At 48.5% G+C, this 14,139-nt stretch overlaps 1 protein-coding gene across 3 annotated transcripts; it reads left to right on the top strand.

Annotated features, from left to right (window-relative positions):
• Positions 1 to 623: 623 nt before the first annotated feature.
• On the top strand, positions 624 to 13,900 carry LOC104323105 (cytochrome P450 3A29). Of its 3 annotated transcripts, XM_069810304.1 has the most exons (13): positions 630 to 797; positions 1,810 to 1,903; positions 3,013 to 3,065; positions 4,198 to 4,297; positions 4,728 to 4,841; positions 5,440 to 5,528; positions 6,133 to 6,281; positions 6,786 to 6,913; positions 7,259 to 7,337; positions 8,332 to 8,492; positions 8,701 to 8,927; positions 10,399 to 10,561; positions 12,735 to 13,900. In XM_069810304.1, exons 1-13 carry the CDS (start codon positions 727 to 729, stop codon positions 12,828 to 12,830), a joined length of 1,524 nt encoding a protein of 507 aa, XP_069666405.1. In that variant the 5' UTR covers positions 630 to 726; the 3' UTR covers positions 12,831 to 13,900. The 3 variants fall into 3 exon arrangements, with proteins under 3 accessions (XP_069666404.1, XP_069666406.1, XP_069666405.1); XM_069810303.1 differs by lacking the exon at positions 12,735 to 13,900 and having other exon boundaries at positions 624 to 797; positions 10,399 to 12,728; XM_069810305.1 differs by lacking the exon at positions 10,399 to 10,561 and having other exon boundaries at positions 626 to 797.
• Positions 13,901 to 14,139: the final 239 nt, after the last annotated feature.

Raw genomic sequence — 14,139 nt, forward strand, 5'->3', positions numbered from 1 at the left:
GGTTGTGCCCCCACAGGACCATATCCTTCTCCCCACCGAGTCTGAGGTCCAGAGGGCTCTGCCGGAGGACAACAGACCCCTTTCAGCCCTGGGCAAGTGTTTCCCGGCAGGTCTGTCCCCTCCGGTCCCCTTCCCTCCTGGACCCTGTATAGGAGGTGTGGGAGGACAAGATAAATGGGGATGGGAGGGGGAGGCACAAGGGAAGGTCTATCTGCACAGCCAGGAACCCCCCCGGGGGCTGGGTGGGAGGACAGTAGCAGTTCCTTGGCCCTCCTGATTATAGCCCTCAATAAAAGCGATGAGGCTGGCAAAAGCGAGACTGGAGAGGGTAAGGGGGAGCGAGTCTGGTTCAGCATCGCTGCTGCTGCTGCAGGAACAGCCGGGGGCTCCCCCTCAGCCCCACGTGAACCTCACAGCTTTCGGGTGAGAGGTGGAAGGGGTTAAGGAAGTTGATGCCCTTAACTATCTTTTTCTCCTGTAAAAACTGTTCTTTCAGCAATTTCCAATCTCAAGACCTGTGGGACTGCACATCTTGCTGACATCCCAATCCAGGGAGAAACCTGCCCAAGGGTTAAAGTTTGAGCAACCGAGCAAACAAGACAACTCCTCCTTCGTGTCATGTGAGTGTGGCTGCATCTAAAGGCCAGGGAAAAAAAAAAAAAATTCATAAGCCAAGGCTGCGGCTTCACAGGAGCTTCGTGCTCTCAGGGCAGGCTGGGAGACACGATGGATCTCCTGCCAAACTTTTCTGTTGTCACTTGGCTGCTCCTCATCGTTTTTCTTAGCCTCCTGGTCCTGTAAGTAGAGGCTGGTCCCCAGGGGTGACCGGGGAGGAGGAGAACCCTGTGCCTGCAGCTGGGGAGGGGCTGGGGCCATCACCCTCAGTGTGAAGTGCCCAAGAACAGGAATTAGTGTTAAAAAACTCATCCTCGGTCTTCCTGTGCTACCTTCAAGGCAGAGCCAAGGGCTGATAAAGAGGGGCTGGCAAGGCTCCCCAGTGCCCTCCCTGTGCCAGCTGGAAGGGAAGGAGGAAGCTGGGCTGGACGGGGAGGGAAATAAAAAAGGAACTTCTCGATTTTTTTGCTTATCTCAGCAGATCCAAAGGAGAAGTAGCTTCCATGTTTTTAACCGCAGCAAGCTCTGGTTGGCTGCAAAGGAGATGGGGTGTCCTCGTGCTCTGCGAGCTGGGAGCAGGGCAGTGGGTGATGTCTATGTCTGCTTATGTGCTTGTGCCAGCAGAAGCCCCCATTTAAATAGTTACGTTGGCAAAATTGCCCTTTTGCTTATGTCGCTCAGGGGAGCTGTAGTGAGCTATACAAGCAAAAACTTAATTTTGCTATTGTAATTTATGTCCCTGCTCGGCTGCTGTGCTGCTGTGGCTCTACCACCTGAGCATCAGAGTAGGTCTTTGCAAAGACAAGCACAAGGGCAGGTCTCCGCTTGAGAACTTAATCTCTCTGAGATCTCCCTTCAGTCAGCTGAGTGACAGTTGTCTGATCTGGGGAACTAAATGAGGCCCCCGAATAAAGACCTGAGGTGCCCAGGTACACCGTGTTTGCCTAGGCTGGGCTGCAGCTCCCTTCAGCCCTCGTCTTGTATCAAAATGTACCCAGAATTATCTTGTACCCCGAGTGATCCTGCATTTATTGCAGGAAGAGAGTATCCTCAGCGGGTCTGCTGCTGCTGGTCCATAATTTCAGCTTTCTCTGGGTGACAGGAACCAGTTATTTAAGCTATTCGCTGCGCTCAGGATGAAGAGCCTGCTCTTTTCATTGCATAAATACATCTCACATGCTCTTCGCTTGGCAGCTATGGGATATGGCCCTTCCAGGCCTTCAAGAAGCTGGGCATTCCTGGGCCACGGCCTCTGCCGTTTTTGGGAACTTTCCTGGAGTACCGGCATGTGAGTACCGCCAGCTGCTGCTCTGTAGCTGCCTTAGGTATTTAATTGTAGCTGGTGCTGGTTTTCCCATCCTTTGGGTATCTCTTTCCTCTGCCCTTGATTCAGTTGGATGGAAATTATGCTTTCAGGTAGGAAGCTCTTTGGACACACAGAGAACACAAAAATTCGGGTTGACCTGGAAGAGGTGTGCTGTGTTTTTCAAGTACTTTGTAATTTAAGTTATTAGTTTCTCCCTAGGTTTCTACCTGCTCCCCAGTAGCTGATGTTCTATTGGAAACAAAGGAAAAAAAATATTGGAGAGATGGCTAAGACTGCTAATTTCTGAGAACTGCATGGTTCTTTGTGCTTTGTGTCATCCCCACAAAGAGACTGAATTAGCCCCAGCAATGCCCCATCCAGCCACTTGCTGTTGGGCCAGCCAGAGACTAAGCCAGACAAATAGATTACTAAATAAAACTCAAATATTATCGAGTTATCTAATCTTACCAAATAACTAGGTAGTAGCTGGTCCCAGGCAACTGACTGCAAATGCAGAATAAAATGTATTAGCTTAAGTGAAAGAGGTGTTTTAGCTTGTGTTTTAGCTTGAGCATGCACATGGTCTCTTACTAATGGTTTAGTTGATGCATGGTGAGTGTTATGTGTCCCATAAGTTTCATCCTTACATGTAACATCAGTTAAAACCTTAAAGGAAACAAAGCAAAACAAAAAGCCATCATCACTCCGGTTCAGTGACTGCAGTGGAAGATCTCATGAGGACAAGGCAGTAGCAGCTCTAACTCATTGAGGACACCCTGGCATCTAGTCCTGCCTGCTTACTCTGCTCACGCTAAAACTGTGTACCCTGTTGTAGCTTGTCTTCATTACATTTTTAGCTCAGGTTGGCTAGTGGAAGTTGAAAGGGCTTTTTTCCCCCTCCTCTCTGCTCTTTTTTTTCCCTCCAGTGCAAATGTCCCCTAAGAGTCCATGTGACTCTTAAGAACTACCATGCACCCCCCCAACCTCTACTACTTACAATGGGTCTATGGGATGCACCGCGCTGCCAGCTATGACCTGCTTTGATCACTCTTCCCTGGCAAACTGTTCGTTTCCCCTTTCTTCTTTTGCAGGGAGTCCTGAATTTTGATCAGATGTGCTTTGAAAAGTATGGCAAGATCTGGGGGTGAGTTTCTTTCTGCAGAACAAAACTGCCTGTTTGGGGTGCTCCACGGCCCCAAAATAGAATGGAAAGAGGTATGTTGCCACCGTGTCTCAGCACCGTAATTCCAGCTTAAAAAAAATCCAGGTTCACCACTGGGAAATTCTCCAGCCATCTGTCCAAGGCTTCTCTCCTGCTGGGATTTCAATACCATGCAGGGCTGGGATGCTGGTGGCCAGTTTGGGGGGTCGTTTGTTTGCATAAGCTTTGAAAATAACCTCCACTGCTTGGTGTCAAACTGAGCCTCATGCCTTTGAAGTGGCTCTTCTGTCTGTCTTGAGCAGAAAGCAAGCTGCAGGCTGCCGCAGTGTTTTTCATCTTGCTCCCTGCTTCTCCCAGAGCCAGGGCACGAGCTACCTTTCAACCTGCCTCCCTCCTCCCTGCTCCCTGCACAGCGCCGGTTTTGTGCAGGGGCCTCTTATCATGCTTCTATTGAGAACCTCTCAAACTGAAGCAAAATTGTTGCACAAAAAAAGTCCTCGGAGGCTTCATGAAACCTAGCACATTTTTTCGAAAGATTAAATGTTCTCAAGCCTCTTGAAGACGGCAGCTTCCCTCGGCTGTGGCCCAAGGCTCCCTGCCCTTTAGCCCACGCCATGGCTTTTAAGTTTTTCTGTCTCTGTTGATTGGAAAATGGAGGAGACAGATGAGTTTTTCCCCTCTCATTGCCTCGTAGGCCAGGCAGGGAAATCTCTTTACCCCACAGGCAGGCTATTCGGTATGGATTTATTGACACCAGCTACCAGTTGCAGAAACAGAGCTCAGACAGCCCAAGTGCAGGGGATCAATGTTGTGGCAAAAGCTGCCTTTTATCTAAACTCTCACTGCTTTGGCAACTCTCTAATACCACAGACGATTGCTAGAAATGCTCATGCTGTCTGCGTTTGGCACTTTATTTCTCTTTCTCCTGTTTTACTACATAATAAAACAGTTTCAGCCTCCTCCCTTTGGCTGTTTTGTCGGAGGGGACTCAGCTGGCCCAAACCCTTTGGGCTCCAACAGTCGATGTGCACGGCTCTGGCCACAGACAAAGCAGGCTGCTTTTGCTCCAACTGACGGTGAGCAATGGACTGACCGTGGATTTCTCTTGGCTTAGGATTTTTGATGGCAGGCAGCCTGTGCTGGCCGTTTTGGACCCCGTCCTCATCAAAAATATCCTGGTGAAAGAGTGCTATGCCATTTTTACTAATCGCCGGGTAGGTATCTAGTGCTGTGCTTTGCTCTCCAGTGCAGAGCGCGTGCAGCAAGGAAGAAGGAGTTTCTTCTTGGTTTCTGTCTTCCTTCTCTGAGCCCTTCAGCAAATAGTTGCTCTGTGTTGTTCCCCAGTTTAATGATGGTACCAACAACAAAACTTTGCTGGGGAGGTGTAGAGGTCACTCGGGCTGGGACCTTGGGACATCAGCCTGGATGTACCCTAGGGCTGATGTCATTTATGCCTCTCACACTTTTCTTTCCATTTCTGTTGTTTGCTGGTTGAGGTAGAGCTGATATGACTTTAGGAACCAAGTCAACACTCTGTGGTGGGGGTTTTTTTTTGTATTTCTGTCATGTGGAAGGGGGCTGGAAACCTTCACCCATCTCCCTGTATAACCGTGTGCCTTTTGCTGTAACATTCTCCCTGTGCAGAACTTCGGTCTGAACGGGATCCTGGAGTCGGCCCTCAATGTGGCTGAAGATGAGAAGTGGAAAAGGATTCGTACTATACTGTCTCCAACCTTCACCAGTGGGAAGCTGAAGGAGGTAAAGCAGAGGCCACTGGTACTTTGCATCAATACCTGGAGGAGGACTGGGACATTTCTGAGTGCAGACCTTTCTCAAATGGGGAAGTCGCCCCATTTGTCAGCACCACATCCCTGAGCACCTGCGTCGTTGGGTGCAGTTCAGCAACACGATGGCTGTCTACCGTCACGGGGAGGGAGTCAGGAGAAGGGTATGGGGGATGAAATGGCACACAAGGTATTGCAAGCTGAGGCTGTTGGCCCTATGACCTGTATTTTCTCCTTGCTAAGCACATCACTCAGACCATGGATGCCCATTTTCCATGCCCTCAGGAGCCATGTTCACTCCCAGCTGGAGTGGATGCTTAGCTGGAATGGGAGCAGCGTGTGGATTTTGGGAGGAGAACCTTGCTCACTCATAGTCATATGAGCTGTGTGGACTGGTTATTAAGATGTGAGAAAGCAGAGTCTGAGGCTTGGAAATGGTACCTTCCCCTCGCCTGCCCTTCCTCCACAAGCCAAAGACTTGGCAAGTGGCAGACGGCAGTGCAGAACTGCCCAACCTTGTTTGGTGGAGGTGAAAGAGTCGACAGTGCCTTTTGCTTTGATTTGCATTTCAGATGTTCCCCATCATTAATCACTATGGCGAAAAATTAGTGAAAAACATTGAGAAGAAAGTGGCTAATGATGAGTTCGTGACCATGAAGGAGTAAGTAGCTGGAGGGGGGCTGACAAGAAAAAGTTTGTATTCGGTGTGGGTAAGGGGCCATTCTGCAGAGCCTTTTCCATGCTGCAGCATAGATCCCTTGTCGACTGCAGAGGCAAACTCCATAGTGGTCATGGGCATGGCATGTTCCTCAGCGGTGGGCTTGCTGTGCTCTGCTCTGCTCTGCTCAGAGTAACTATGCTCTGTTCCCTGTTTCTTTTTACTGGGGATGAATTTTGAGGAAGGTGTAGGGCCCATTCCAGAAGCCCCACAAGATGTGGTATTTTGGGAAGTCATTTTTACAATCTCTTTTACAGATGGAAATCAGAATACAGTCTTTGTTACCCCAAACTGCAGTTCGGTGCTTTCCAACTACAGCCTAGGTTTTTGACGCTGAGAAAAATTGGGGTGGTGAATGCAATGGGGGAAATTTGGGAAAATATAATGACGGTTACTACCAGATCAGGACTGGATCTGGTATGTTAGGACTCTGCACTGAGTCCTTGATTAAAAGAGATTCCCTCTCTCAAGGATTGTTCCTAGATGGGCTTTTATTCACTACTGTGGTTGGGTTCATCTCATTCACTCTCTCTTCTTCTCTACCTAGCATTTTTGGAGCCTACAGCATGGATGTGGTGGCCAGCACTTCTTTCAGTGTGAATATTGACTCCATGAGCAACCCCAGTGACCCCTTCATCACCAACATTAAGAAATTTCTCAAATTCAGTTTCCTAAACCCTGTGTTTGTACTCTTAGGTATGACACACTTCATCTCATACAGCCCTGAATCCATCTCAGAGGTGGTGACCACCTGCATTTCCCGGTAGCTCCCTTAGTAGCTTTGAGTCCTCTTTGCCATATGGGAGATGCTCAGCACCTTGCAGGATTAGGTTCACCCTAGCAGATCTGTAGAAACAGTTCCCCAGGGAAACCACAGTCAAGATTTTTATAGCCCATGCGCATCTTTGCAGCACGCTCCTACAAGCAGAGACCCTGTTGGCAGAGACGCGATGGAGAGCTTCTCTGTCACAGGGAGCTGCACTCCGTGTGGCATTGGGGCCATAGAGGGATACACCGAGGAGATTCTCAAGTGCTATTGCATGCCAGCCATGGTTAGGTAGAAAGAGAGCTGAAGACAACAAAAAGAAATTTTTGGGGCCAGAGTTCAGATTTACCCCTCTCCTTTCTATGCTTTGTGCCGCTTTTTAGTTTCTTGGGCCCCTTTGAGCTAAAATATGTTGTTGTTTTATCTCCTTTTAGTGTTGTTCCCCTTCATTATCCCAGTGCTGGAGAAGATGAATGTGACTCTGTTACCCTCAAAGGTCATGGACTTCTTCAAGGGCGTCTTCACAAAAATGAAGAAGGAACGAGAAAAGGGCAACAGCACGGTGGGTCCAGCCCAGGTGGCCTTCTCTCTTCACTGTGCTGTCCTTCTGAGTGCAGGAGGGACCTGGTGGCATCTTGAGAAGCTGTGGTGTATCGCCTACTCTCCATAACAGCTCCCAGCTCACCAGACCTGGAGAGGGCCAGAAACATGCCCTGCCTGGGCTTCCATATGGAGAAAGTATCTGTGTTCACAGAGGGTCTCCAGTGGGAACTTCAAAGTGCCCTGAAGCTGTGAGCCTGCTGCTGGGGCTGTGAATGGAGCAGGGGTCTCAGCAAGGAGCTTGTGCTGGGCAAGGTTTGCCTCCTCCCCACCCACATCTTCTCTGACTGCCTCTGTTTCTCCCCAGGACCGGGTTGATTTCTTGCAACTCATGGTTGACTCGCAGAGCTCACATGACAAGTCTGCTGAGACCGACTCGTACAAATGTATGTCTTGAGATCTGTCCTCCTCTTAGCAGAAAGCATGATAGTTCCTCGTGCGGTTAAAGGAATGAAGTAGGAGAGGATTTTAGTCATTAATCCTACGGGAGATTCAAGGTCTCAGCAGTGGGGCTGTAATGATGCTTATCACGCATCAGCCATATTTTATTATAACCCATTTCCTGGGATAAATCCAGAGGTCTGTTTGTGCAACAAAGAGCAAACAGAGTGAATATCTCCTTACTCCCTTTTCTTGTTTTATCTTCTCTGAAAGCCAGAGATGGTGGCTGTATTTCATAAAGCACACAAAGCACATACATACGCTTCATGTACCTTGCTCATCTGTAAGCTCATCTCTGATCTGCATCCTAGTTAAACTCTCAGATTTAAAAAATAATGGCTTAGCCAAAGCATAGCCCCAATCCATCAACCTCAATCAAGGCAGGATGCTTGTAAACTTTTGAGGTGCCAGGACAGGGTATTTGTACAGCACCCTGCACTGCAGGCTGCACCCTGGCAATGCTTGGACACTACTGCAGTACCAGCGTTAAATCCTGAACTGGCCTTATCACCACTGCCACGTTATGCTCAGGGCTACTAATCCCTCAGCAGCACAAGGCTCATCTCATGACTTAGAGGAGCTGCTGGACATCTCTTCATCTCTGACTTTTCCTGGCACGTGCCCTTATTTTTTTGGCCCAGGAGCATGGTCCCAGAAGACAGCAGAGACTTTCTGAATCAGGCTCAGGCTGCACATACCTTGATTCTGCTCTTAAAGAAAGCAATGTAACGCTGCTGAACTTGACAGCGGTTTTCTGCCTGTACAGCACTGCCAGATCCACCCCTTCGTGGTACCGGAGGGTTAGCTGCATGTTTCCTTTACCAACTGTTAAGTAGTTATGAATACCATTACCTAGACTGACGAGTGGGATCCTGAATTCCCAAGCGTTAATCACTGTAGTTTTCAGCTTCTTGCATGTGCTTTTATGCCTCTTTTCAGCATTAAGTGATGAGGAGATTCTGGCCCAAGCTCTTGTGTTTGTCTTTGCTGGTTATGAGACCACCAGCTCCACCCTCAGCTACATATCATATAACTTGGCCACCCACCCTGATGTGCAGCAGCGACTCCAGGATGAGATCGATGCAAACCTGCCCAAAAAGGTAAAGGAGGGTGGGGAGATGCTGGGGTTGTTCCCATCTGTGCCTTGTAGACCCTCAGCCAAAAGCCAGGTTGGAAAAAAAAAGCAGAGGGCAGGAGGTGCTGGCACTGAGATTTCCCCTCCTCTGGTCTCCGATGCCCGAAGGGGAAGCATTGCGGGGGTTTTGGTTGAAATCCCGTGTTCACAGCCGTCCTGATTCCTCTCCCCAGGCTACTCCCACATACAACACCATCATGCAGATGGAATACCTCGATATGGTGGTGAACGAATCCCTCCGGCTCTTCCCTCCCGGGGGCCGGATCGAGAGGGTCTGCAAGAAGACGGTGGAGCTCAACGGTGTGACTATTCCAAAGGGCATGGTGGTCATGGTCCCAGCCTACGTGCTGCATCGTGACCCGGGGTACTGGCCAGAGCCGGAGGAGTTCAGGCCTGAGAGGTGAGGGCCGGGAGGGGGGAATAGCTGCACGCTCAACCTCAGCCCTGGGAGTGGAAATGGCAGTGAAAGTGGGGAATGCATGATTATAACATTTAAATCAGGCATTTATCATTGTCTGACATCTAGTCTCAGCATTACCGTGAGGGGAGTTTTATGATCTACATCCATAAACTGTGCATGGAATTTAATTAACTGCATTGAAGGGAGCGACAGTGAGAGCAGCTCCCAGCAGCTGTAACACTGAGGGGTTTATGGCCAGATATTAAAACAAGAGCCATTGGGTGACTGGCACAATGCCGTGCAAATCAGCAGTGGAAGGGCAAAGACGGGTAGGAAAAAAACTTCATTTTTCAACTCAAGTGATGAAACAATCCTCGCTTAGGAGTCACTGTCAGACCCTGCGAAATGAGGCGATCGCCCAAGGCAGACCTGGGAGACCTTGGGCTTGATAGTCTTCAGGTTGCCACGAAGACATTGAGGGCTGGTCCAGAGAGAGAAAGACCAGATCTGTGCCCTTGCACCAGGAGTTGGTATACCCCTGGAAGCTAACCCCGGTGTGGGGATACGGTGACCTTTGGGACAAAATGTGGCAGCAGAACCAGGCAGAAGTTAGGGAGAGGGATGGGTCCTGCTGAAATCACCTATGGATCCCTACGGTCACCTTGTGTTGAATGCAGAAAGAACCACCCAAATGGGAGTACTCTGGCAATGAGCAGGTTACACCAGTTGCTCCAGCAGCTGCATCCTTACTCCAGTTGACAAACCGGGCACGGGTAGCTGGGCAGGAGCTCTTTAGGGATCACTTGCCTTGCTGGGAGTTCATCAGAGGGATGTGCTGGTGTCTCAGTAGCAAGACACTTCACTGCTGACTTAGCATGGCTGAGGTTTGTACCTGGACCTCACGCATCGGGAATGAAAAGCTTTCTGACGTGAAAACTAACTGATCACTAAGAAGTATTACTGAAAATGCTCAGTGGCAAATTTCTCTGTGAAGCTGATTGTTCTTCCCTGTTTTTCATGATGAGGAGAGGAATGGCTGGCGTGTCTCAAAAGCAACCCTCCTTTTAGTCACGCAGGGGGAGAACGTCTTTGTGTTCGCTCAGTCCTTTGATCTGAAGGGAAGACGTGAAGCTGTAACCTGTGTGGTTTAGGGTTTGAAATCTGGGTTCAGATTTTGAGCTGAGAGGAAGTTCTGAGAAAAGAGTAGTTATGAAATCCATTAGCATATTTCAGGTATTCCCTGTTCACCTGTTGCCCCTGGAGATGCACAACCAACTCCAAACAGCAGGATAAAAGCAGAGGCATAAGGTATCTATTGAGACAGAAAGAAGGGACTCAGCTGGGTTCTTCTAATGCGCACAGAAACACAAAAAGCTTTTGCCTTCCCAGACCCCTCATCACTTCAGATCTGAAAGCTGACACATCCTGGAACAGTAGCTCTTTCTAACTTTTTTTTTTTTGTTGTAATCAGGTTCAGTAAAGAGAGCAGAGAGTCTATTGACCCCTACACCTTCCTGCCATTTGGGGCTGGCCCCAGGAACTGCATAGGAATGAGGTTTGCTCTCCTCATCGTGAAAGTGGCTATGGTTGTCCTGTTGCAAAAATTCTCATTCAGAACCTGCGAAGACACTCTGGTGAGGATATGGGATCATGTGTTTCATTATCTGCCCTTTAGTCCCACTGAGATGGTTCTGCGTGCTCTCTTTTGCCTATATCTCAGGACAAATGGGGAACTGTCTCTCATGCACATTAAATCCCTCTCTTCCCCAGGGAGTTCAGAGACCACTAGCTTCAGGACCGCTGAACCTTGTCTGCAGACTGGGGTTTTACTACTTCACACAGAGATCAGGGAGGAAGATTTCACTGTGGCTTAGAGAGGCGTATGGGAATAACTGTATTTAAATCTTCTCAGCTAATTTAAAAGGTTCACCACAAGTTACTGATACATTTTTTCAAGCCTCTACAGAGGGAAATTTAATGTTGGTGGAAAATGTCAGGCTGAAATCCCTGAAGTCCTCCGCCTCTCTTTGGGTGCACCTAAGTTGTGGGGTGCTCGCTCCCCCATGGTGTGCTGCCGGTCTGCCTTGACCTGCCTTAGGACGACCCTGCTCTAGAGAGCAGAAAGGGAATATCTCCCCCAGCCCGCTCCAAAGCTGCCTTTGCAACACAAACACGGCTATTCTCTGTGAGAGATCCCAAGACGCTAAAATTCATCTCTTATGGGCCACCAGGCAGTCGCTAAAGGGTAACAATTTTCAAGCAAGAACAATCCGAGCTAAATTTGAATTGGCAACCCTCTCCCTCTTTGAGGCTATGCAGGATCCCACCACGTTTTGGTTTTGCCCGGGATCCCTGTGAACACCGCATTCAGTGCTGATGGGTCAGGCCCTGCAAGATGGGGCTGTTTGACATAAAGTAAATGCAATGGCTGTTGGAAATTGTAGGATGTCAAGCAAGCCCTCCTGAAAACATGACAACATGACTCAGAGGCAGGCAGCACTGTTTGATGTTAGCTTCCAACCCTGACCCGGCTTTCTGCATTGACTGCTGCAAAAGGCATTGCCATTAATACATTTTTGTTCACAAGGCGAGCTTGGGAAATCGGAGCGGGGGGGGGGCAGCAAGTGTATTCAAAGGACATTTGTTGTAAGAAACCGAAAAATCCTTATTAAATTATTACTTGGCACGGGTGCTCAGCTGGAATCTCTGCAGATTCAGATTGCAACTCAACTAGTAACCTGGAGGTGAAAGACTGTAATAGTCCATTAACAATGCAGTGACCTATCCACCCTCCCCCAAGTCTAATGACATTTTTCTAGTCCTCTGCAATCCATAAAATTGATTCTTTTTACAACTGCCTTTAATTAAAAGGAGACAAGTTAAATATGTATTGTATTATTGGTGCCCATAGGTTTATGGGGCTCTTTCAGCCCTTTTTTCTACAGAAGATGTCACGTACATCAGATCAGAGCGGGAGGGAAAAATTCATGCCGGAACATCCCTTTGGAATACGTATATGGAAGCTGCAGCCTCCTCTCACTCATCCACTGATGGCACACTGGGCCCCGAGCCACATTGCTTAAATTTCCTGAAACAAAGCTTATTGGGATATGGGGATTTGAATGTAGCTTGTCGGGCTGGGGTGTATTACCCTTGTCCTGATGGGGAGAAGGAGAGCTGGGATATGAGCAGCATCGAATTGATGGAGGAGACTTGGTAAAACACTCTTCCCTCCCCTGCAAGATGACTCCCTCCAACACCAGTTTTAAATGTTCTTTTCATTGAGATTTCCAGCTCACCCCAAGGGGGCCCGGTCACTTTTCTGTATGAGGATGCTTTTTCTTTGGTACTCCACCTGAGCAGCAGTCTTAGTTTTGTTCCTCCTGGAGAGCTTATAGCTCCTCCAGCTCCCATTACGATCTAGCTGCACTTAGCGGTGAGACACTTCAGCATTAAGCAAAATGGCACTGCATGCCCCTCCTTAGCTGTGGCTCCCCGGATGGATTTTGGCTGGTTTTCCCCCCACGTGCAGCCTGTTGATCAGTGCAGGTCTTCCTACCACGCCATGTGAAAGCCAGAATTCACTAACTGGTTTATTCAAGAGCTGAGGGCTACTAAATCCCAGCTCGTAGCTGTTTTGCATGAGCAATAGCAATAGTCCTGCCATAAGTACATCTGTAAATTAGAAAATGCCTTGAAAACAAGGGGTGACTGAGACATATGTGGGCTGTAGGGGTCCTGTCGGCGTCATGACTGTCCTTTTTCCCAGCTTACGTGGCTATTTTGGTCTTTTTCCTCCTGCTCAAGATCCCGCTGGTTCTGGACACGAAAGGTTTCATGCAACCGAAGAAGCCCATCGTCCTGAAGATGGTCCCCAGAGCCCACGCCGATCTGGAGAAGTGAAGGAAGCAGGAACCGATCAGAGACTCTTGCTTGATGGTGCCTCCTCCAACTCTTGAGAGGAGACCCAGATTGATGTGTGCGCTGTAGAAATGTCAGTGGTGCAACCCCCCCATTTCACAACAGGTCATTAGGGGTTTAGCCCAGCATAATTACATGAGCATTATCCTAATGAAAACTAGCCCCAGATCCCACTGTCCCCGATCACAATAGGCATTTTGCAAGACCATTTGCACTCAAGTTATTTGGGCAATTTTTTCTCTTCCTCTGAAGAGGCACTTTTCTAAGCAATTTGATTCCAGACACTGTCAGTCTCTTCTGGCAGTGTAATTTAAATCAAGATAGGGAGAGCAAATTGCACATAGTTAAGTAATGCTACCATTGCTCCTGTTCCTACTGCCTGCTGGGTGACTCTGTATGTCTTCTGGTTTTATTCTCCTGGGAATGCAGAGTTGTCTGGGGCTATTTCCTCAGCTGTGTGCTATGACCCTGAGAAGTGTTAAAATGGTTGCCTCCTTGTGGGAATGAACGCCTGCGGCAAATTTTCTGATGCTGATTTATTGAGATTTTTCTTATGATCTTAGGTGGCTTTTGCGTGATTCGGAGTCCAGATGCGTTAACTGGAGGAGCCCAGAGACAAGCAGTTACCCCTAATGACTGAGATTTGCAGAGTGGGAGAGAAGTGCCCCTCATGTGTTTCCTGATTGTTTGCATATTTTACCGCGGGCATGCAACCATCTCCAATAGAAGGGACTGTCAACACAGGCACCATCTATACTGCTATCATGACACCTTTTAGTCTCTGATTTATATTAGGCCATCATAAGGCCAACTTAACTGAATTAATAATGACGCAGGGTGCAGCACTGAGAGCCTTCAGATGTCCTGGAGAACCCTAGTCTGGAAGAAGGTGTTGCCTTTGGCTATTGAGAGCTGGACAGTCTTGCTAGGCTCTGTCATTTTTTAGACCCTAGAAAATCTGTACGCTCACATTTCATATAATTCCTCCAGAAACTGCTACTGGAGGGCTAACTGCAATAAAAAACTCACGTACCTCTTCTGTAACCAATTGATGCCAGTCTCTGCTTCTGCACTTGCCTCCATACAAAAGTGAATCCATCTGTAGGTCTCGTAAGCCATCAGCCAGAAAACTGTGTGGTCCCATCACCTCTTCCAGCTGGGCTTCCTCACTTCTTCGGTGGGATCCTCAACGGATCCTCAAAAATCAGCGCCACAGAGTGGAGACAGAAGTTCTCTTTCGCAATTCATCCTTTCGCTGTCACCCTGTAGCACCACAAATTACTGAGGATGT

Source organism: Haliaeetus albicilla, chromosome 22, assembly GCF_947461875.1.
Source record: "Haliaeetus albicilla chromosome 22, bHalAlb1.1, whole genome shotgun sequence".
NCBI classification, from domain to species: Eukaryota; Metazoa; Chordata; class Aves; order Accipitriformes; family Accipitridae; genus Haliaeetus; species Haliaeetus albicilla.